The sequence below is a fragment of the Pseudochaenichthys georgianus genome, chromosome 19 (genome assembly GCF_902827115.2).
Source record: "Pseudochaenichthys georgianus chromosome 19, fPseGeo1.2, whole genome shotgun sequence".
Lineage (NCBI taxonomy): Eukaryota > Metazoa > Chordata > Actinopteri > Perciformes > Channichthyidae > Pseudochaenichthys > Pseudochaenichthys georgianus.
In genome coordinates, this window is record NC_047521.1 from 15,819,283 (window position 1) to 15,843,828 (window position 24,546).

Genomic DNA, 24,546 nt, shown 5'->3' on the forward strand with positions numbered 1-24,546 from the left:
TGGACCTTCTGGCTCCGCTCCTTTCGTCAGTGACTTGGAGCGCTTTGAGAACTTTGTGAACTCTCTGCGTTGGAGTGGAAAGGGGAGAAGTTGATGGGACGCAGCCCTGCAGCAGCAGCAGGCTCCTCGGGAGACGACATCAGGACTCACAGCTGGAGATAATCCCCCCGGGTCATGACAAGACAGCGCATCACCCTCCTCACCCCCCTGGCTCTGCTGGGACTCCTCGCAGGGCTGGTAGACCTTAGCCATGGCTCTGCTCGTGAGGATGAGGATTACTACATGCAGGAGCTGCTGACAAGAGAGCGTATCAACCAGTTCCAGGAGAAGCCTGTGGCCTCAATACCTGATAGGCATGAGCCGCCCAGCCCAAAACCTGCAAAGAAAGGGACCAAAGGAAAGGCAGACAGCAGCAGGCAGACTAAAACCACAGCTAATTCAAAAGCAGGTAAAAGCATTGCCATCTCTTGAGAAAATATTTGTCTTCTCTAAAAGTTCTTCACAATATCACCTTTACAAAGTTCTGCTAACACTTTTCAATAACCAGATGAGTACGTGTTGCCACTAGATGACAGTGTATGGCTGATTATTTGAGCTTTTCCCGTCAAGATTTAAGACATTTCCCCACAAAATAAACATGACAGAACCCGTACTGTCTACAATCTTACATCCTGATCATCAGGCACTGAAAATAATGGATTGTGCATTGGCATCACTGTCACATACTTGAGAGATTAACTCATATGTTGCTGTCCCAAAAAGTATTGACTGTCTAGCCTTGGAGCCTCTTTCCTGATTTAGCCAAAGAGCTGAAACGAATGTAATGGAAATCAAATTCATTTCAGATATGTGATCTTTTACAACAAAAGCTATGTGCTGGCTGAAGAGCTTACCCCCTTGTGTTAACTATTTGTACTTTAATTAGCAAATGCGTATTGGTGTGGGTGCATGGGTATTATGTGAAGTGTAATTATTGGTATTTCCATATTGCAGTGGTTTTCTGACACTAAAAGCTGTATAATTGAAGTATACTGTACAGTTAAACGCCCAACGAGGGAGTTGAATAGCTATAAACATCAGTTTAATGCTCTGTTTTGGAACTATGTTAAATGGTGTTGTCACTATCAAACTAAACACACTTACATTTCTAATTGTATGCATATAGTAATAAGGATATATTTGGATCTAAACCGTTAAACAACATTTCACCAACATATTCCCTTCTTTTTGTATCCGCTTATGCTTTCAAATTAAATGTCAGTGTTGGAAGTCGTAGGTTAGTATTTCGAAAGATACTTTTCCTCTAAGAAAACTAATGCGACCCAGACCTCAGAGAAGCAGCTAAATTCAAATCACCTGGTGATGGATGTGCAGAGAGAAAAAAATAATAATAACAGTGACCTCCTCTGGTAGTCTTCTTCTCCCTGTACGCATAGATCAGAGCCATGTTTCTGTGTGGGATTAGCAGCCTCACCCACGGCAGAGGTCAGGACTGTGTTACGTGAAGGGGCCAGAACACATGTGAAATCCACATGTTTCCAGAGCAGCGAGACACAGCAGAGCTCTGCTCTTATCGTCCACATATACGTGCAGCTCAGAGCTCTCTGCAGGTTTGTAGGTATGTTTGAGATTCTGCCAGCTGATTGGAGGACAGTAAAAGGCATGAGGGCTTTCGGTTGGTTGGTGGCAGATAATTCAGAGCAGCTGTGTCGACCGTGACCTCATAATCCAGGAATCTGGATTCACGTGTCTCAGCAGAGATACCTGCTGCAGCTAAAGGATTTTGATTAGAGTCAAACATGTATAACCACTGCTTCCATTTGATAAGATGTGTTTGTTTTATCTCTACACTGCACGTGGAGGTAAATACAGACCTGAAAGCATAACAGTGTGTGTTTAATGGTCCTATAGGCCAAAATACAGTCTGGCATTGTCTAATTTGAGAGTTTTTCAATAAACTAATTTTCAATATTCATTAAATCCGAAAGTGAGATTGAATTCACTGCAGTGGTTTTGTTTTGTTTAAACAATGGTTTTCAACCATAATTCAAAGCTCTGACACTTTTGATGTTTGAGTGATTTTTACTGCTTAAAGTGGTTTGAATTAAGAAGAAGAGGATATCTGCTTGTTATTTTTATTGTGTTATTATTATCTGTTTTTCACGTCTAAATCATATTTCCCTCTACAGTATATCCCTTACGCTAAACCACATAGCCTGGAGCATTGTTGCAGACTCAACCTGTCCCTAGAATGAGACGAGGTAAAGACTTTTAGATGTGAGAAGCATTGTTATTACGTGCCGTCCATCCTGACCTAACTGTCAGTCAAATAAAAAGCACAGGCCTGACTTCAATGCACCCTGCCCCCATCCTGCCTCCTGTACAGGGGGCTTCCATGACTGATTTGAACCTTAAGCGAGTCATCTTATACAAGGTATCAATCTATACAAATCATAAATGAGCATTGTCTTAGCCAAGGTGAGTTGGAGACATACTGTAGTTGAAGGAAAGGAGCACAGCAGTTAAACGTTTTCAAACTCTGCGCCAGGAGATTTTCTTTTGGTTCAGACCCCAGATCCTGAATCTCTCCACATGTGTGGGACTGAATCCAGCCAAAGTTAGTTCTTTCCTGTGTCAAGACTTCTCTCTTTGTGAACAACAATGAATCAGCACTTTTAAAGGTGATTTGGCCTGTCAAATGGGCTTCTTTAAAATGGAAAACAGTTTTATTTATGTTCCTGCATTAATGTTATTTCCTTTCTTAGTGAAAACAGCCAACAAGAAGGCTGAGAAGACCAAGAAGGGTGCCTTGAAAACCCCAAACAGCATATCTGAAGGAGAAGGACAACATAACTCAATACAAGAAGGTGAGTGAACAACCGGTGACACTCACACTTGTTATGGGGAATTCATGATCTCATACAAATTAATCCTCCCTCAGACGCGCGTGGATAATTTCTCAGATTTCACGGGAGCCGTTAGGATGGGAAAAAAGAAACAAACTCTCAGAGATGACAACTATTTTGGAAAGGGCCATGAGCATGCGCTCTTTTTTCAGAGAGCATATTTTCCCCGAGAGGAAAGGTCTGGCAATATAAGCTGATGCTCTCTAAAGTGGAGTTAAGCTACAGAGGCGCTGATGTCTTCTTTGCCTATGAAGCATTGTGTTTCCATGGATCACAATGTGTTTTCTAAACTGAAACCATGTAGCCTTCATGTCATGTCAGATGACAGATTAAACCCGCTTCACTGAGAGTATGATTTAGAGCAGCGTACATGTGCTTTGACCTCAGACTTTCCACTTTCAACGTGGTGATATTGCCCTTGTTAAAATGTATTTACCCACTGTCAGACATTTATAACATAACGGTAAGCTACATTTAATCATTCTGGGAGGTTAGGAGATGTTGTGAACTGTGAATTGATGTGTTTATGTTGAAGCTCTTGTTACCTACTGAGACAGACAGAGAGGCTGCCTTTTTTAATTTGGCACTTGAGAATGGTAACAGAAAGTTGGATATTCCTGCATGTTGGAAAATGGGAGCTTCTTGCCGACACGCCTGGCACGAAGGAGCCCAAACAGTCAAGGTCTGGAAGGCTCAGGGTCCCGAAATCATGTTTTCATGGATGAAACTCTGACTCAACATCAATCTGTTTTCCAAGTTTGTTTCAGCATCTACTGCTAGTAGCTGACTTATGTCAAATGTAAAAAAACATACACTTTTCATCCACCCATAACTGCATTACTCAGCTTTAGAATGAGTTTAGCTGCCACATGCTTGAGTATGCAAGCATTGTTGGAGATGTAGCAGACCCTCAGTGCCTGCCACATCAACACATACCAAAACAATAGGGAAATCATTAAATGAGCATCTAAGACTGGGGAGGATTCAAAAGGTTTGCTTAAGCAGATGTTTCACAGCTCATTCATTGTTCCCATTGGATGTAACAGAAATGTGTTGAAACAAGATGTTTTCGCTCTGATATCACAGTTTGACACGCGCACAGTCAAGCTGCAGAGAGAGAGTTTGAGCTAAAAAGAAAAAACAAGTACAATTGAAATGCAGAACTCGTCAATACAACACGAAGAAACTTAATACTATAGTTTAACTTGGTCTGTTATGACCAGCTTAGCTAATTTTAGTAATGTTTAGCTAACTATCATACACCCACATATGTAATACTCTACCACCTTATGTAAAGTAAGATTATTTTATATCATGCAAAGCCTCAGCAGTAGCATGGCAAGTGGCCTAGATAGGAACACATGGCCCTGACTGACTGCTATTACTTTTCTATTACGCATTATTGTTAAGACCAGCTGCTCTGATCATGTGTGAGTCCTATTCCAAAGGATTGCATTCAGATGGTTGAAAACGATGTAGGGCTTTGCAACATGGCAGGCACCAGCATTTTTAAATGTTGTCCTGTAAGCCTTGCCTCCGAGGGCCGGGTGTTCCTATTTTGTGCAAAAAGGATTATAAATATAGGAAAACAGGGATACAAGAAGATTGTGTGTGTGCTTTATAGATACTATACAGGGCACACTGTAATGTATATTCTTTATTGCTATATAGCGCAACTGTGAATACTGCCCTAACTGGCTTGTTAATCAACTTAATGCTTCACTTTTAGTGCAGGATTTAATTTCCTCTCAAGTTGTGTTTTTTGCTTTATGCACCAAACATAAATTGTCTCATGCTGCTGTGGATTTTGGATGCTGATCTTTTTTCTGGCTGTTCTACAAATCCCGGTGCATGTGATTGACGGTCTTCAGAGTCGCAGACATATCAGGCTGCTGGAACATATACCATCCAAGCCATCTTCCGCTATGGATAAAATATATACTTTGTCTAAGATCATATGCAGAAATCCTGTAAATGCAAAGTACAGATTGACAGTACTTTAAACAAACATGTCTTTGTCTTCGTTGTGTGTGTTAGACTTTTGGGTGTTCATTCTCGGAAAGGCAGTCCTGGCTGTATGACAGCAGCATGTGCATGAACAAACACAGACCAGTGCCCAATCGGAAATTCTTGCTCTGAAAGTCAAATGCGATCCAGAAAGTCTGCAAACAGAATGATGTGACCCAAAGACCCGTGGAGCTGCTAGGATTTCACATGTGAACCTTGATTTGACTGTATGGCTCTTACTTGTAGACATTTACTGTTGTGGAAAGGACGAGCCAATCTCACACAAAGAGCTCTATTTAGTGAACACCAACTCTGCTTCTGCATTCACTTTAAGACAGGCATCTGTTCAAATGAACTGCAAACTCCCTCCAGCAGCAAATGAAAACATTCTTAAGTGATTCGCAGTTCTCTCTTTTTCTTAAGACTGTTTTTTATCTAAAATAAAGGCAGAGGGCTTTGAAGGCGTCTTCATGGCTGCCAAACCTTTTCTGTGGCATTAGTGGGTGTTACTGGATAATTGCCATACTCAAGGAATAATTAAAAGATGATAAGTCAAATCGATGACAGCTAATTGGGGTCTTCTGCACTGCTAGTAAAGAATTGAATTCTGGGACTCCTGTATTGAATATGTCCTTTTGTTTGGGCTTGGAGGATGCCTGCACTGTAAAGTATCTTAATCTACAGACATCTAAATGGAAACATGGAAAGTGGGAGTAAAGTATGAGAAAGAAACCCAAATAACCCTAATGAGGTCTTGGTGATGGCATCGGTGTCATTTTAGCTTGGGCTTGGAGACTTCAAAAAACAGAATAGAGCAAAGAGTTTGAACATAATGTTAATCAGACAGCGGGGCATTATCATTTTCAGATATCCGAAAATGTAGGAACCAGAGATTTTGAATCTTTACTCGCACTATGAACTAAAATTAATATCCAAGCCTCTGCTGTGCTGCTTTAATCTTTTTTTAATTGTATTTATCCAGTTCATAACTTTACGGAAGAGCAGTTTTAAAATTGCTTATGTGCTCTAAGGGAATTATGCGGTGCAAACGCTTTCGAGCAATCAAACAACCATTATGTTTTTAGCTGTCTGTCAGTTTAAAGAAAACTCTCAGTCTAGCATGCATACCAGTTTTGCAAAGTACAGTCTGCATGCATTGAGTAAATGTATAAGAGACGTTTCAGTAATCTTAGAAACCTTCTATTGAAATATCTCCCTTTGATCAAATTATATATCTTTTTCCGATGGCTTTAAACAAGCTTGACAGGTTTGCAACTGTAGCTTTTGCAATTTCCCATGTTCTCCATTCAATAATATTGCTTTAGTTATACAATGTAATCATGCATTCAGGGTGCAGTTAGATGGCTGTGATAGGCGTACATTGCAAAACTACAAAAAGTAAGCGTTCATAGTGTACACTCATTAATCATCCATGAAAAGGGGCACATTTTAAAATTCATAGCAGTTTAGACTTCAAAGCCTCCATCACGCTGGTTAGGTTCCCCTTTTACTGTTTGATTTCCAAAGTCTTGAGATAATAACTTGTTTACGGACAGAAGTATAACATGTTTGAACTTCTGTTTGATTGTTTTATTCAAAGCTTGAAGTTTGGATACTGTCTGTCTGGGATCAAATAAGCTGCAAAGTGTGAGAACAATTAATTAAAATGCATAGAGTTTCAATCTTGAGCTGTTGTTGTGTTTGGTTCGGAGGCAGAATGAAGAAACATCAGCATTAATAACAGTCTTAACAATCACATCCTGCTTTAATTTTGGCATTTCACCTCATCAATACAATATTATTAATAAAACTGTTCATTGTTTATGTGTTGACTTTGTTTTATTTTGTCTACAGAGTACCTATATGTTATATATGTTTGCTTCATACATTTGAGCATAATTAAAAAAAGTCTAAATTGCTCATTATTTAGTCGACAGAAGTTCAGGAGCAACCATTCTGTAGCAATCCCACACATACCATCACAGGCTAATTTGTCTTTCTCGTTACCCAGAATGCCCTCCCATGGGACTGGAGACATCGAAGATTGATGATTTCCAGCTTCATGCTTCAACCACGAAACGCTACGGCCTCGGTGCACACAGAGGTCGTCTCAACATTCAGGTGGGACAGGAATGTAAAGTGTTGTTAGCTTGGGCAAGCTTGCCAAAAATGTTTCCGTTGCATTACACCTTGGGCAAACTCACCTTTTCCTTGGCAGTTTCAATGGAAGCATCGTTTCCCCCACACAAAGCAGCAATGCAAAGTAAATATGATCTAGAGATACCATCTTTTAATCTTCGGTAATATTAAAGCTCCATGGTAAGATGTCAGCTGCCATCACTGGCTTTTCAGCTCACAGGTAATTTAGTATTCAACTCAAAAGGGAAATGAAAAGTGTTGCCGTCAAAATAGGGGCACATCCCCAAACCTTTGGGGCATTGGGGGGGAAGAGGTATTTCCTGTGAGTGCAAGCTGTGCTTTGAGGGCATTAGCATGTGTACGGTATCATTCTGCAGGCTGCACTCTCAATCTTACAATTAATGAAACACACACACATGAGTTTAATCCCCAAAGAAAGGCAGTATGTTTCATGAAACCAACAATACAAAGGATTTGTTGTTTGGTCTGTGTTGGTGTGTGTAAGGGATCTTCCTCTCAGGGGATCAGAGAGGGGCAGAGATAATGTCCAGAACAATTATCTGTAAATCAAGAGGAACAACATAGAAAGCAGATGTTGCCTGGGCCAGTGAGCTTGGTTTGTTTCCACTTCAGATTCGAGACACCAACGCTTCTGTGATTCATTTAACTTTCTTATAGAGGATTCATACTGGATCACTGGACCACCTCTAAACATGTCATTTTAGTAGAAAGGTTTATTTCAAGTAAATGGCTCATGAAATGTGTTTATAACAGATTCCACAACTAATCCAACAGTAAACCTAGACATGCATATTTGCCTAAGGAGTTTAATGCAAGTCAGCTATACTTACCTTTAACAATCTAAACATGCTTAGACTCACTTTAAGATTCGGGAGATGAATGTGTGTATGTTTGCCAAACCCATAGTTACCTTCTTCCAGAAATCTTTTAAGGAAACTCGAAACTTTAAGAAAGAACTTTAATGAAATGTAAAGAATGTATAAATGATTGAAGTTGTGCATCATTCACAAAACCTATACATATACAGAAATGTGTCAGATTATAATACAGTATTATAATTAAATTCCAAATGAGTCCTCGTTTTGCATAATTACACTAAAACAGTTGAATGCTGAGAAATGAATAAAAGAGAAGCTCAGACAGTCATCCCTGTCTCACAGATGTTTCATTCCTGAAACGTAAACTCACTGGTTTTGTTTCTGCCTTCGTTCAGTCCATATAGTTTTGTACATTCTAGTTTGATTGATGGATCCTGTACGTGTTTTATAACATGTACAGTCCATGTTAGAAGACGACTGTATTTACTGTAGATTAGCTATCTAACATTTGGAGGATCAAATTTCCCCATGCATGATTCATCCCCGATACAGTTACCTTTAATAAAAATGTAACAAAAAATACAGAGTTTTAGCATTTCCAGTCAGTGTGTGTAGCCGTACATGGACTGTGTGTTTGTGTTTCCACATGGACATATGGACTAAAATTCTGCTCCACATGGCTGTTTCTGAGTGCAGGCTGGCATTTACGAAGATGACCTATATGACGGGGCCTGGTGCGCCGGGAGAGATGACCCGCTGCAGTGGTTCGAGGTGGACGCCCGGAGACTGACCAAGTTCACGGGGGTCATCACACAAGGCAGAAGCTCCCTCTGGTCGTGAGTAGGAATCCCACAGATATCCATGGAGAGTTGTAGATGGATAAGGATGGAGATTGTCTTATGCAAGCTAAATTTGAAGGATAATTGTGATCATTGATTTATTTTGTGACATTTCCATAAGTTGCCTTAAATCCCTGTGATATCTGTTTGAAGGTTGTTTAATGTGAAGAAGCTCACAGTGACAATGCAAACATTATTTAGCATTAGTGTTTACCATGTCATCATTTTATGTTGGGAGGGTAACCGTTAGTGATTATCACCAAATACATAGTACAGTGTAGACTATTGGGACATATATTTTGGTCTGAAATTGCATGACAAACCCTCATAAAACGTTTCACTCAAAACCACAAATGTCAACCTCACTTTGGTGCTAGAAACACGTGGCCATCACCCAAGTCATTATGGTTCATTTTCTGGTCACCACTAGTGTCTGTACAACATTTCATACCAACCCATACAATAGTTTTTAACCTGTTAAGCCCAGAGCCTGTTTTTCAGGTATCAGGCTCGAAAATGACATTCCCAGAACAAATGACCATATCTTCTCTTCTAAAAGGTTTAAATTAATAATCTTTTTTCTCAAAGCAAGGTTACACCTGTGAGTTGGATGTAGAGGTGTCAGAATCAATATAGATGTTTTTATTTTAAAGTAAATTCAGATTGAACACAGTAAAAAAATTTTTTATTATTGTGTCTGTCCAAAACAAAAAAAAACTTATAGTGAAAACCACCCTTGAATGATGGGATGGTAGACTAAAAGCTTTAGGAATCCAAACTACAACATATAATAAGTACCCTGTATCAAGATTGATGCAAAACAAGTGAAATTTGACCTTTCTAGAGAGATTTAGCAAAAAAACCCACTTCTGGGGTCATTTGGGTGGATTTGACCTATCTCTGGCTCCCCTTGCTCGATTTTGCTTATTGACATCTCTTTCTAACCGTCAGAGCCAATGGAATCGAGGGGAACTCCCACATACTCCTTATTTGGTAATGTGTGTGTGTGAGACTGACACATAGCCAAAACCGGAAGCTGCGATAACTCTGGTGGCTACCATTAGCAGCTAACTTTTACTCTCCGATTTTTACATAAAAATGGAATTATAAATTATAAATTAAAAATAATTATTACACAGAAACATTATCAACCTATGGATTAACCGATTCAGCCGCGTTTTTTCTCGTTTAAATGCCATTGAACAAGTCTTTTCATCAGATTGACAGCTACGGTGAAAGGATCTCCCGTAAAAGCTCCGTAAAGGTACGTGTTGTGATGTCTGTTTGCTTCCCCTGTCAAGAGTTCGGATCACTCAGTGATGATACTATATACCTAAATAATCTGTGTAACCTCAGCTTTAATCGGATGTATTGTATGTGCAGCTACGATACATTTAGGGTATCTTTTATCTTGAGTTCTGTGCCAAAGTCTTTAGCATTTTCGCCCAGGGGTCATTTAGATGCTTCTTATGAGACTTGTGTTTTGTTTTGGTAAAAATGGTTTGTATCGTCAGTTAGCTGAGATTCTTCCCGTTAATCTGGTACAACACATTAATAGGTTCTTAAATATTAAGATGCCCTGAGACACAGTGTCGTAAAATTATAATATAATATATAATATAAATATAAATAATATATATAATATAATAATATAAAAAAAGCCCCCGCCAAGGGGGGCTTTGGGGCTTAACAGGTTGCTGTTTGGAAGCAAAGTAATGCACAAACAACAAACAACATTACTACACTGAAAGAACACACGTTATTAGGTTAGTTGAAAGCAAACATATCAAGTTCATATTATTGCTTTCAACTAACCTAATACGGTTATGTGAAATGTATTGACATAACACATTTCATTAAAGTCAACATTTTGGTTTTTCAGTGCATAGAGCCAGGTTGCTAACATTGACATTCAATTCAAAAACAGCCAAGTATCCAATTGCATACAGTATGGCATGATTCTCTAAATAACTATGGGAAATGGAAATTGAATGTAAGCAGACGGCAACATTGCTCCAGAACTTTAAATGAGTTGGATTTTCCTGTAAATCCGACTGGAACATTTGACTCCACTAATATAAACAAAACAAGCTTTCCAATCCACATGGCTCTGAACCGTCACTGCTGTTTGCCCTTTTCACAAGTCTTTTCTGATCCCCTCACTGTGGGATTAAGGATTTATGAGTATGATTGATTGGAGTACAGACCCTTAAAAGGTCACTTCACTATCAAAATAACATAGAAAAGATTTGACTGCACAGTAAGCTTGTTCATCACACTCAGATGACAGAAATAATGAAGCGATGTAACAAGAAGGGATTATACACATTTCCACTTTAATTATATTTACAGTAGGTCTTTACTTACTGTAAGATTGGATAAGTCTGCTGTGCACGGCTATTGTCTGTGAAGCTAGTTAAGCTATAAATTATATTACTGGTTTCCATGGCAATTTATGTACCTATCATCTAAATACAAAGGGAAGGGTAAAGTCACACCTCCCACTGCCTTAGTGGAGGAGTCTGCGAGATCTTTTTTAAGCATGCGTTTAGTATCTGACATCACCATTGCTTTTATAATTGTTCCAGTGCAGTGTCTATTATTTTAGTACAGTTTTTTAAGGTAAAGTTAAAAATCACTCGTTGAAATATTACTCGTTACTTTTAGTAAATCAAGCACAGAGGTAATATTTGTTTAATTTATGCCGGAATTAATCTGAATTTACCAGGGTAATTTTTTCACTAGGAAAAAACATAAATGCTCCTGTTCACATTTTCCTCTACCCTCTCCTCTGACTTTGCTCGGTAATAATGCGAATCTGACAACTTTTGGCCTTTGCACTTCCTAATTGGAAAGGGTGGGTTACAGATTTCTGGAAACTGCTGTGTAGTTAGAGAGCATGGGGAGTTAATTTATCAGTGTTTGTAATTTTCCTTCAAGGCAAGCACGATCTGAGGGTGCAGAAGACACCGATGGCTGAGACAGAATTTCTCCCGCAATTAGCTCTGTAGGGCATGTTACTGTCGACAGTGCCAACGCAGGGGTTTCTGTCTATAACGGAGCTTTAATTAGCAGAACTGGGAATTCTTACCAGGCCTGACCAGCTCAGCACTGATGTCTTTATCCAGAAGCATGGGAGTCCCTGTCATCCCACATCCTGCTCACAGAGCTCTGATGGGACAGTAAATCACCAGTGAAGTGTGTTTGCAATACAAAACATTGTATTATTTTGATGTTCCACCTCTCTGTGCTCTACCTAAGATACTTTCAAACAACGAAACCCCTGAAATCTTAGCTTCACAACTCCTGTACACTTTTCAAGTTCTTTTTATGTTCCAGACAGCTATTCATTTATCTCTTATTATGGATATATTTCAGTAGGAGTTTGAAACTTGATGGATCTTTTGAATCCACCAGCTAAGTCTTTGTATATTATGGCGTAGCTATATTATCGTTGCCAGGTTCATAACCAGGACATTTTGAAATTTAAGAAGACTTTTTTTTAACGAAAGGTTTGTTATATTTGGTTTGTTAGGATGTTGATTTAATGCATTATCTGTAAATGACTGCAACATTCACAATGGTGTTTTTCAGGTTTAGGTTCTGAGAACCCTCACATAACCATGAAAACACTCGTGAAATGTGCTCTATTCAATATCTTACCCGAAAATGTTGCTTATTTAAGCCAGGTTTTCCCAATTGGCACTATTTTCCCTTATACAATCATGTAACATTTGCAAAATGCAATGAAAATGTTATTTTCACTGTTTGAATTGCATAAATGAAGTTCAAATTTGAGTATGCCAATAGGTTTTGTATTGTAGATGCCTGAGAAGTATGTAAAACACACCAACATGGTTTTCTTTAACATTTACTGCACTGTTTAAATGTCAGAACACATGCTATGCTAGTTAGCATTCACAATAACATCACCCACATATAGCATTCTGTGTATTGTTAGCCTGGTTGTCGACACCTACATTCCCACCAGCATTTACATTTCTTTGGCGGTTTAAATGAATATTTGAATGAAGTGAATCAAAACTCAGTCTGATTATGGTGGCAAAGTTTCCTTGTATTCAGAACCCAAACTCACCCTAGGTCAAATGAAAATCAGATGCGTGTCAAACGTAACTTTTGCTCCTCTTCCAAAACTTAAAGCAGCGACAGGCTCAAGTGACACTACTAATACGAATTCTCTGACCTCCTCTCCCATTGTCCTGTTTCGAAACAGACTGTGAGCATTCAACGTGTCTGGCCGAGTACTGAGAGACTTTCTCACAGTCACCTCATTTGCATTAAATTCACACTGAGAGGATTTGTATTTTTTCTTCCTCACGCTAACAGGAGCGATTGGGTGACCTCATACAAGGTCATGGTGAGTAATGACAGTCACACCTGGATAACACTGAAGAACGGCTCACAGGACATGGTGAGTAACAATCATGGCAATTAGAAATTAGTATCCATATATCTAAGAAGTAGGCATTTAATATCAGGCTTTTGAACTCATTATTACCCCTTCATAGGGAGTCGTGTTTAGTATTTCCCATGTTGGCTGGAACATCATAAAAAAGTTATTCTTGCCTAAGAGCAATTTCAGAGAAACATTTAGATCTCTGCTTGTCTCCGGGCTTAATGAGCTGGAAGGCAGTAGTACATACTGATGATCCTCAAGCAGATGGGAACTTCATCCTGGCTCATCATCAGAGATACATCTATGCACTTGATGTAATTGAATAGAAACCAAACCCAAACAGATTCAAAACAATCTAAAGCAGCAGCTGAGGCATTTGACCAGTACAATAATAGCCATATGATCCATAAACATGCATATCAGATGATGTTTTTGAAGAAAATCATATCCTTGACTCTCTCTACTGCTTTTTACATCCCAGCTAATGAAATGGTGCTGTAACTGTACACTGGTGCGGCAGCTGATGTCACAGATGTGGGAGGTTATGCCCCACAGTAATTTACCCTACAAGTAACAAGCTCCCACTCACTCTCACCTTTAAATCTAAATGCCAAACCGCACTGTTTGTCTTTGAAAATGCCAAAAGGTGCAGAGAAGAACCATAATGTTTTAAATGTATAATAAGCTCCCAGTTGTATCACATCCTACAGGTGCATCTGTCTGTGTTTGATTAAGGGTTATGTGGACCCACACAGCATTATAGTGTGCATGTTCTAACTGAATTAGTTATATTTATATTTGATATCTGCTGTATGTAGTCCTGTCGTTTACACATCGTGACTAATGTTATTAATCTGTTAGGCTGCACTTTTAATCTCATATGGGACAATGGATTACACTTTAAGCAACATTTGCGTAATTGACAGGTGTTGATTAAAAGGCAATACACTAATAAACTACAAAGACACTCATATAATGCAGAGCTACACCAAGGCTGTGTCCATAAGTGTAACAAAGGGTTCGCCCCTTTAATTGGATACTTTCCTAAATGTAATGGATTCTTCCTTGGCACATGAAACACCTTTCCACCAAGTGTTTCTGTATTCCTGCTGGCAAAAAGATAAACGAACAAACCAAAAACAATAACTTCTTGGTAAAGTTCAAATAATAAAATAGCTCAAATAAAGTAATGTTCACTTCACGCAAAAACACTTCTTTAATTACTATCTTGATGCATGTGTTTGCCTCAGTAGATCTTCACTGGCAACAGGGAAAAGGAAATCCCAGTCCGGAACATCTTCCCAGTCCCAGTGCTCGCCAGATACATCCGAGTTAACCCTCGCTCCTGGTTTCGCAACGGACACATCTGTATGAGAGTGGAGATCCTTGGCTGTCCTATGCCAGGTGACGGGTTTGTATTAACGAATTATTCCTGACATACAAGGGTTAAAACATCAGAAGAATATATGATATGGGACTGGTCATGAAGGGAAGCAATCATGCTCGGAGAAAGACATACATAATGTCAACATAGACGGACGGCATCACTGGTTGTGGTTTTGTTTGGAAAAAGCATATACTGCGCTTGGATTGGGTTAGAGAAAGATTGTTTGGTTAAAATATATACTTTTAAATATCTAAGGTAGAGGACCTTGATCATCAAGCGCACAATGGGGCACCTGGTTACAGTTAGCCAAACACAGCAGTCATAGGTTATGGCAGGGTGTTGCCTGTTGATAGGAAATGGAAAAAGGTCCAATTTTAAAGTGTCTTAAAGTCTGTACACCCATGCGTCATGTTACCAATTTAAAAACTCAATTTTTTTTTAATCCTAGACCCTCACTAGGGAAAGCAAGGATGTGAGTGTTTGGCAGTTCAACCTCAGCTCCTTTAATAAATCTCTCATCAATGTGGAGCCAAAATACAGACACACAGACCTTTAAGGACAAAGATGTCCCCATGGAAACAACTTACAGTAAAACCACATATTTGGATTCCATGGTCCGGAGAGCATAAAAAAAAACATGCATTCTAATCTAAAAGGCTTTATATCTAGAGATCTGGCTTCAAAGTTCAACAGAAGCCCTTTTCTCATGTTTGCCCTTAGTTACACACCCATGCTTTTTATCTAGTTTCCAGCACACATATCGGAGTCTTCGAATACCAAATATAAAATGAACATAAGTGGAGGATAGAGAGCAGGTGCTCAGTGTTTATAGTCTCTACGTACCTTACATGACTGATCATTCCTTTCTTCTGTACATAAAAATAACTTATCCGCCCGCTTTTATATGTTTTCTTCTTCCCCACAGATCCAAATAATTATTACCACAGACGCAATGAAGTCATAACAACGGACAACTTGGACTTCAGACACCACAGCTACAAAGACATGAGGCAGGTGAGTCACAGAAAACAAAAGATATCAACCGCCTGCTTATTCAAAGACACACCAGAGCATGAAGCAATAAAACATCTTGTGTGAGTGCGAGCCAACACCAGACAACTTGTGTCCTTTGCAAGAACAAAATGAAGTGAGCGCTGCCAGCCACATGGAAATGCATTAAGCACCTCCTGGGTTGTGTCATTACTTATTCATATAGTTGTCATGAACAGTAGTCTGTGTGTACCGAGAAGGAGGACAGCTATATTTGTCACTTGCTACACCGTGACTGAGTGGATGTGAAGGTACAAGTGCTGTGAATTACAATCATATATAATGTAGCAGCTCCCCTGTGGACTACATGTGTCCTAAACTGCTGTTATTATTCACAATAAGACTCCAATTAATGCTCAGAAGGTATGACTCATTGTTAAGCGTTTGTTCCCATGTGTGACAGAATGGATTTAATGTACCATTTGTTTATCTCTCTGTCCCTTTGAGGTTCATATACACGTCAGACAGGGTGAAAAAAATGACTATTTTTAAACTAAAGCCTTTTCACTCTTGACATTTATTTTCTTCATGCAGGTACCTGTACCCTATATTCCCCTGCTCCACGGCAGTTTAAATAGCTCTGCTCGAACCTCAAGGTTGAAATAGCCCAGCGTGGCTCCTCAAATAAAGTGCATGCCCCATGAGAGGAGTGAAAAGACATCTTTTATATTGCTCAAGGACTGCCCTTTTCTTAGAACACCTCTGCTGGTAATGTTGTAGCCACTAGATGACTGATACTATCAGAGCGTGGACAGTTTAAAGACATTATAAAATAGGTGGGGAAAATGTACTTTTCCACATTCTTTGAATACGAAGATGATATATATAGTTTGCGATTACCCTGGTACAATAAACTTTTCTTTAATAATATAATTGGTTTATGTAAAAAGTCACTGCAAGCTAATTAGAACACATTCTATATCGTTCAGTTAGTATGTTTCTGTTAGAAAAAAAATAATTCTACTATGTGAAAATACTGAAGGTAGTGATTATATCAAGAAGCGGGAGGTTATACATTGATCCTGGTAAACACAATCCAGGGATATTTACCAGGGGAATCCTCTGCTTTATTAAATTGGCAGCGAGAATGTCATTGCCAACTTGTAATCCTCTGTTAACAAAACCAGATGTTTGTTTAATGATTTATTTGGTTTAGAAAAGTCAAGATTCAGCCCCGATTTAATTAAAACACCATCACTCCTGACTGTGTAATGACTTCTGCCGCAGCTGGAAGCACGACTAAACACAGATTTCAGCACAGCTTGTTAGTCTCCTTCCAGCTGCACTTCCTCTTTGTGTCTCTCATGCCCACATGGGTAAATGATAGTGGGTGCTATTTTAATCAGCTCCTCCACAAGCCTGTCTTCGTAATTACCTTGACTGCTTTTCCACACAGGCCACCCCCTCTTCATCGGTTAGTGTTATTAAATAAGATCTGTGACAGAGCACAGTGATATTGGTTTGGAAATTTCAATAACACGAGATACATTTTTACAATGTTGTGTTTCCCGAGCATTTTAAATAGAACTACTACAAAATAAAAATACTTGAAAATAAGGTTTTAAGTGTACATTTTTGCACTTTAAAGCGTAATATTCATCACTAAATAAGCAGCAGCCCGAAAAAAAAAAATCTGAAATATTATTACTCAGAGTTTGATTGACAGGAACAGAAAGGCCCACCAGGTGCAATTAAGCCCGCCCATTCTCACTTAATTGACTTGCTTGAACCTGCCTCCTTGTCTCTTACGGATCCTAGCAAACAACAAAAAGGCTTTTGTGTCAGAATTGTTTGGATAATATTAATTTACTCATGATTGTCCATAAGTAAGGTGCCTGTTTGAAAGGATTAGCAGCAAAATGTTCTTCAAGCCCATGAAAACGAATGAAATATTCCTTGCTTGATGTCCATTAGTTAATGCAAACACTTGATTGCTGATGCTTCATTATTTTCCTCCCACAGCTTATGAAGGTCGTTAATGAAATGTGCCCTAATATCACCCGGATCTATAACATAGGAAAGAGCCACAGTGGCCTCAAGCTGTACGCCATAGAGATTTCTGACAATCCAGGAGAGCATGAAGTTGGTGAGTATAGTGTGCTTTAATTAGGCAGGACTTGATTTAATATAAAATACTAACAACATCAGAAACATCTAAATGCATTCCTCGGAGTGTTTTCCTCAATGTCGTGTACGTGCCATTGCAGTGATTGCATATTTAATCTCCTTCTTTCTCAATCCCCTCCCCCAAATCGCTCCTCTCGTTTTAACCTGTTGACCAGGTGAACCAGAGTTTCGTTACACTGCAGGTTCCCATGGCAACGAGGTGCTGGGACGTGAGCTGCTCCTCCTTCTGATGCAGTTCATGTGTCTGGAGTATCTGTCCGGCAACCAGCGCATACGTCATCTGGTGGAGGAGACCAGAATCCATCTGCTGCCATCCGTCACCCCGATGGGTACGAGAAAGCCTTTGAAGTGGTAGGTCTGCAGGGCGGCCATTAGTGACCTCATATTAGGGAACAGCACCATATCTGTTGGCAAGTCTTCTCCCGATTAGAGCACATGTGGTGCGTGCTGGAAAACTGGTTTAAATGATCTGGTGGAAGATATGAACTGCCCTGATGACAAATATGTTGAGTGCCTGTGATGCATTAATATAACAATAAAATACATGTTGTTAGTCTGGTTTTAAATTATCTGCAGGACTACTAGATAAAAGGGCCAATATTTATGAACAAGTAAAGATTAAAAGAAAGCCAGACACTGTTTGGTTGCTTTATAGTCAATGGCTTCATGGCATTCAGTGATTTGTAGATGCACTCTACGAACCGTAACACATTGTCCTTCAAAAGTAAATGTTGTGTTTTTGCGCCATACAAAAAGAAATGTTTTGTACATCAACTTATAAAACCTCACCAGAAAGAAAAACATTTTTGCATTAAGTCCTACTTAGGACATGAGGTGTGGTGCACTTTAGCCTATTGTGACCGGAATGAGTATTACAGTACAATAACAAAACAAAAAAGAAGGGTTAACTTGTTAAGTTCTTTGAACGCTTACTCTGGCAAACCATTATTTCCTCTTGTTTTTAAGTTGGACAAACAGGAGTGACAACATTATAATAACCAGATGTTTGTCTTGGTTCAGTTCTTCTTAAATTTACATTTTCCTCACATTTTTCTTTTGCCCAGGGTTCAGAGCTCAGCGGGTGGTCTCTGGGTCGATGGAGCAGTGATGGAATAGACATTCACCATAACTTCCCAGATCTCAACTCCATACTGTGGGAAGCCGAGGTTAAGAAGTGGATCCCTCGCAAAATGTTCAACCACCATGTGCCCATCCAGAGTGGGTACCTGTTCAAAAACGCATCAGTGAGTCTGATAGTTATATTCCATTTTAAACGTATTCAATGTGTATATTTCAGCAACATTATGGGAAAGTCATACAAATATAAGAGTATGGCTTATGGAAATGCCACATCTTTGCCCAAATTTGCAGGCTTCATCATCTGAGAGATGTCTAGCATGTCCTTGTTTTGTGTCATATGTGCTATAAAAATAATATTCTTAAAAGTGCTTAATCTTTAATAATGTAATTGCCATTTAGTTTCTAGTGCTTTTTACTTACTTATGTCCTTATCCTGTACTCCTAACTTCTAAAAAAGGTTATAAAGCATCCTCACGAGAATACCACCGCTGTCTATTTAGGGAGGAGCGGATGCATTTGTGACGAAGAGGCGGTGAGCTGAAATAGACCCGACGATCTATTAAAAGCTCATCCTCACTTGTGTTTTGACGTTAGCGAGAGCCGCGAGTGAGTCACACAAAGCCTCCAGAATAGCTGCTGCAGCTGCAGAGTTGGGATTCCCCATCTGTGCTTCAGGAAGCTGTGAAAACTCACCGCGCTCGCTTCACCAGCGCTTTGAGATGGAAGGGCCGCTTTAATTATGAGTCCAAAGAGCAGTGGCATTCCCTTAGATCAATACAAGCCATTGGATGCAGGCTAGTTTGCTGCCTCTTGAAAAATATTGTTGACTTTTCAGAATAAATCTTAGTGAAATTAGCCGACAGCGTGTGAACAGCAATTTCTTTCAGTGTGAGGGAGTTCATTTAGGCAATCACAATACTGACATGATTGCTTGAATTACATTATCTCCCCTCCTCTTGTGTCCCTGATGTAGGGTTGCCGTGGAGACAAGGGCTCTGATCGCATGGATGGAGAAGTTGCCCTTTGTGCTTGGAGGCAACATCCAGGGAGGGGAGCTGGGTGGTGACCTTCCCTTACGACAAAACTCGCTCCCTGGGGGTGGCAGGGAGCAGACCCCCACCCCAGATGACCACAGCTTCCGTCTGGCTGGCCTTCTCCTACGCCTCCACCCACCGCCTCATGACGGCAGCCAAACAAAGGGTTTGCCACACAGAGGATTTTGCCAAGGAGGACGGCACCATCAACGGAGCGTTTGTGGCACACCGCGGCTGGCAGTTAGTGTCCCTAGTTTGTCGGGGTCTTTTTTCTCTGATCCTTACTTTGTGTTATTCAGGTTTTCTGTGCTCAGCTCTGATCCTTTGAGCTGTAGCTTTGTTTAGCACACATCTGCACATTCAGAACAGAGCTGTTTTTAGCTGGAAGCATCATGTAATAATTCAAAGGCGACAACAAAGGAACATTTCAAATCCATTGCACTCTTAATTAAAACGACTTGTATCCAATAACCACACACATGTTGGCCTTAGTTCTGTCTGCATGGCCTACAGATGTTTCTCTTTCTTGGCAGGTTGAATGACTTCCGCTATTTGCACACAAACTGCTTTGAGTTGTCGATGTATGTGGGTTTGTGACAAATTCCCTCATGAGAGCGAGCTGCCTGAGGAGTGGGAGAACAATCGAGAGTCTCTTCTTGTCTTCATGGAGCAGGTTACAGAGGCAAAAAGCAGCCCCCGCAACTCACACAAACACAAGAAAAGCAACACAAACATACGCTTTTTTCATAATTTTGAGTTTATTCTAGGAGTATGATAGCGCTTTCAGTTTGTTCCTGTTATTCTTCTCAGTACAATTTTTCGAAAAAAGTTCTGTATAAATACTCTACAAGCTAATTTCGTACTTTCAGCCACTTTGAGAAGACATGCAGGCCTGTTATGTTTTATTCTCTCAGAGGATCGGGCCCATGTTGGGACTTTAATTTAAATATTGAAATAAGATCTGGATAAATGTTTTTTTTAAACATGCTCACTTTTCTGCAAATTGAACATCATCCATTATACACCATACACATCACCACTGCATGTTACATACATCATTTAAAAATATGAAGTAGACTGTGATGGGGTAAACTTGGGGGCAGAATTTACACATGGTTGCATGAGTCGTGCTTTTCGTGTGCAGGTGCATCGTGGGATCAAAGGCGTGGTGAGGGATCTGCAAGGGCGCGGAATAGCAAATGCCACCATCTCTGTGGAGGGCATCAGCCACGATATTCGCACAGGTATCACATTTCACCTAATTCAGTAGGATTTAAGCATATAACGATTCTTTTTTCGTTATATGCTTGAATCCTAACCAAAAACAATATCTGTTTTGTGGATATTTCTTTTCCTTCATCTCCAAAATGTGTAAGCTTAGAGTGAGTCACTCACATTGCGTTAATATTCCAGGTAAACATAGTGTAAACAGCACAAACAAAAGCAGCTGGAGCCGGTTAAAGCCTGACTCACGTCTCAGTCATAGCGTGGCCTCCTGCTCTGAATTTTACTCAAGGCAATCTCTGCTGATGCCTAAAAAATGCAGCATCCAGAGCCAAAGTAGTTCTGTACTTAGAGCGTGAAACTGAATGGCCACAATGAACATTAGCCTTTATTATTCCTGGAACTCAAAACAAGCCACTGTTCCTCTTAAAAATAATAATATTTTAAGCTATTTTTTTCAAACAAAAAAAAAGTTACCTCCTCAGCTCCATATGGGAGACAACTGCTTTGCAAATGTCTCTTTTTAAGGATCCCAAAGAACATTCAAAGCAGCTGTTCTCCATCTGGATGAATCAATTGTATTAAACAGACTCCCTGGATGCTGATATCTGAAAGATGTTTTGCTAGGCTGAGATATTCATTAGCTCATTAGCATTTAATATGAAGCATTCTGGGAAACAATTAGATTCCCTTATGCCATGTGAATGTAAGCAATGTGAGCGCAGATGTTTTCTTGTAACTATTTGAATGGGCAGCAGAGACAGACCTGCCGTCATATTTCATCCTTCTCAATGTCTGTTCAGACGTGTTAGCGTGTTCGTATGACCTGAAGGAGGTGACACTGTCGTTGTTGAGTGTGTAAAGGCTGGAAGACAGAAGCGAGCCCATGTTCCCATGTCACATATAGACAGTGTTCAGCGGAGAGAGAAAACCAGAATATCCAAACATTACAAAGCAGAGCTATTTTTAATACAGAACAACGGCTTCTCACAAGCAGAACACAGAGAACTCTCTACTTTTTATTTTTGGCTTCATATGAATGCTTGATTTTTCAGCTGCTTAGCAGGCTCTTTATATTCTGCTTTCTAGGACAAGATTTGCATTTTGCGGCTATTGCACAAATAATGTGTTAAACTAATATCCTTCTTGTGATTAAACTCTTATTCAATGATTACATGGTCCCTCAGGTAAACGCTTAATGAAACTACAATAATATAATTGTTGTTCACCTGAGAGAACCTTGGTTGCTTATTGGCTAATGGTTACACAAGCCAAAACATCGTTATATGACATCATAAAGTGGCCAAAATCTGATCAGCTCATTTTCAGACATGTTTTTATATAAATGGATCAGGACAAAAAGTGAGAGAATCTTTTTCCTGCAACTTTCAGAATCTCTTACACAGAGGGGATACATGTTTAAAAGACATGAAAAAGTGGATTTTTGCATAATAGGTGACCTTTAAATTCAGTTTGGCAAACTAGATGTTAGTTTGAGCATGCAATACCCCGACACAGCAGTGCAAGAGTTCAGAAATAATTATTTTTCTGTGTGTTCACAGCTTCTGATGGCGATTACTGGCGTTTGCTGAACCCGGGGAGTACAGGGTCACAGCCAGGGCCAAGGGCTATAGCCTCAGCAGCAAGAAGTGTGAGGTGGGCTACGAGATGGGCGCCACCACCTGCAACTTCTTCATTGGCCGCACAAATCTGTCACGGATCAAAGAAATAATGGAAAGATTCAACAAGCAGCCAATCAGAGTGCCCGTCAGGCAGCTCCAAACTCGCAGGTCCAGAGAGAGCCGCATGGAAACACAATGACTGTTTGAAGAAGAATTAAAAACAACATCTGCTCCGATCAGACTGGGGTCAACATTCAAGGGTTGGACCTCTTTCATATACCTCTGAAATGCTGTCAGTGGAGTTAGAGTTGAAGAATAACAATGTGGATTAATTTAAACAGGATGCTTCATTTTCCCTTTTTTGGGGGGCTTTCAATTTATTATAATACTATAAATATCACCTTGACCATCATGAAATCAACCATAAATGACAGTATATTAGCACACCTCTTAAGCCCCAGTGACCCTTCGGCGGGTCCGAAACCACAACATCTGCAAGCAACAGTGTCTGAGGGCTTCTTAAGATGTAATAAACTATGAATGTTTCATATCCATGAAACTCAGCTAACTGATGGTTTGTTTGTTTTTAGGAAATAAAAACACAAGGCTCACGCTGAGCCTCTGAATTAGCCCTGAGTGAAAAAATGCTAACGCTGTTAGCACAGAACTCACGGTATAACACCCTCATTACTTATCGTAACTGCACATCCAACATATCGATTAGCATCGTGAGAATACACAGAATCGATAGGTATCTATATCATCACTCCATGATCAGAACTCGCAACATTAGAAACAAAAACAGACATCACAACATGTGGCATTAGGTAGCAAACACGGCAATATGTCTTACCTTTGTTGTTGTCTGATCAAAAGTTGTCTTCAATGGCATTACAACGATAAAAACGCTGCTGAAGGTTAATCCATAGGTTAATCCAATGTGTCTGTGTCCCTTTGAAATGATTTCTGATAATCCATCAGCAATAAACCTACTTTAAGTTTTCAGATTTCAGAGTGTAAGATAGGTTTCGCTTTTGGCAAACTGCGTGCGCATAGCCCCCACATCTTAATGGTAACGTTGGTGTGTATGTGGAAACCCCCCTTCGATTCTATTGGCTCTAACGGTTCCAAAGAACCATCATCAAAATTGACCAATGGGTTCCAGATAAACGGCAAAAACGCCCATTTCGACCCAAATGACCAGAGGTGGAGTTTTTTTTTGCTAAACCTCTCTAAAAAGGTCAAATGTCACTTTTTTGCATCAACCTTGATACAGGGTACTTATTATATGTTGTACTTTGGATTACTAAAGATTTTAGTCTAACCCATCATCCAAGGGTAGTTTTCACTATAAGTACAAAATAATATTTGGACGGACACTATGATTTACAGTTTTTTACTATGTTCAATCTGAATTTTCTTTAAAATAAAAAACATCTATATTGCTCTGACTCTTCTACATCCAACTCACAGGTTTATCATTACTTTGAGAAAAAAGATTATTAATTTTCCCCTTTTAGAAGTGTAGTTATAGTCATTTGTTCTGGAAATGTCATTTTCGAGCCTGAGACCTGAAAAACAGGCTTGAGGCTTAACAGGTTAGAAGGTATTTTTCTAAATAATGATGAGGAATTTGCTTCTAATTTTAACCACTGTAAGGAATGGCCGTGACTGTCATTATGTACATACTTATTAACTTATGTAACACAGTTATGTAAACTATTACGAAAAGCTTTAATTACCTGCACTTTTTTGTCCTCTAAAAGGAACTTTGTGGACTCAGTGACCTGTTGTGTGTCATTGATTCGTTTTTTTTATACACTTTGCTTTTAGCAAGTTATTAAATAAAGACCATGTTGGCACAAATGGAAATTG

At 39.6% G+C, this 24,546-nt stretch overlaps 1 protein-coding gene across 1 annotated transcript; it reads left to right on the forward strand.

Annotated features, from left to right (window-relative positions):
* On the forward strand, window positions 1-24,546 carry cpxm2 (carboxypeptidase X (M14 family), member 2). Its single transcript, XM_071206691.1, is given in 21 exon segments — window positions 1-448; window positions 2,766-2,867; window positions 6,925-7,034; window positions 8,588-8,727; window positions 13,078-13,162; window positions 14,401-14,551; window positions 15,460-15,548; window positions 17,547-17,670; window positions 17,867-18,028; window positions 18,031-18,062; window positions 18,776-18,967; window positions 19,778-19,849; window positions 19,851-19,890; window positions 19,893-19,933; window positions 19,935-20,042; window positions 20,044-20,069; window positions 20,359-20,416; window positions 20,418-20,498; window positions 20,970-21,069; window positions 22,612-22,647; window positions 22,650-24,546. Coding segments are annotated over 21 exon segments (2,244 nt in total). The 5' UTR covers window positions 1-174; the 3' UTR covers window positions 22,871-24,546.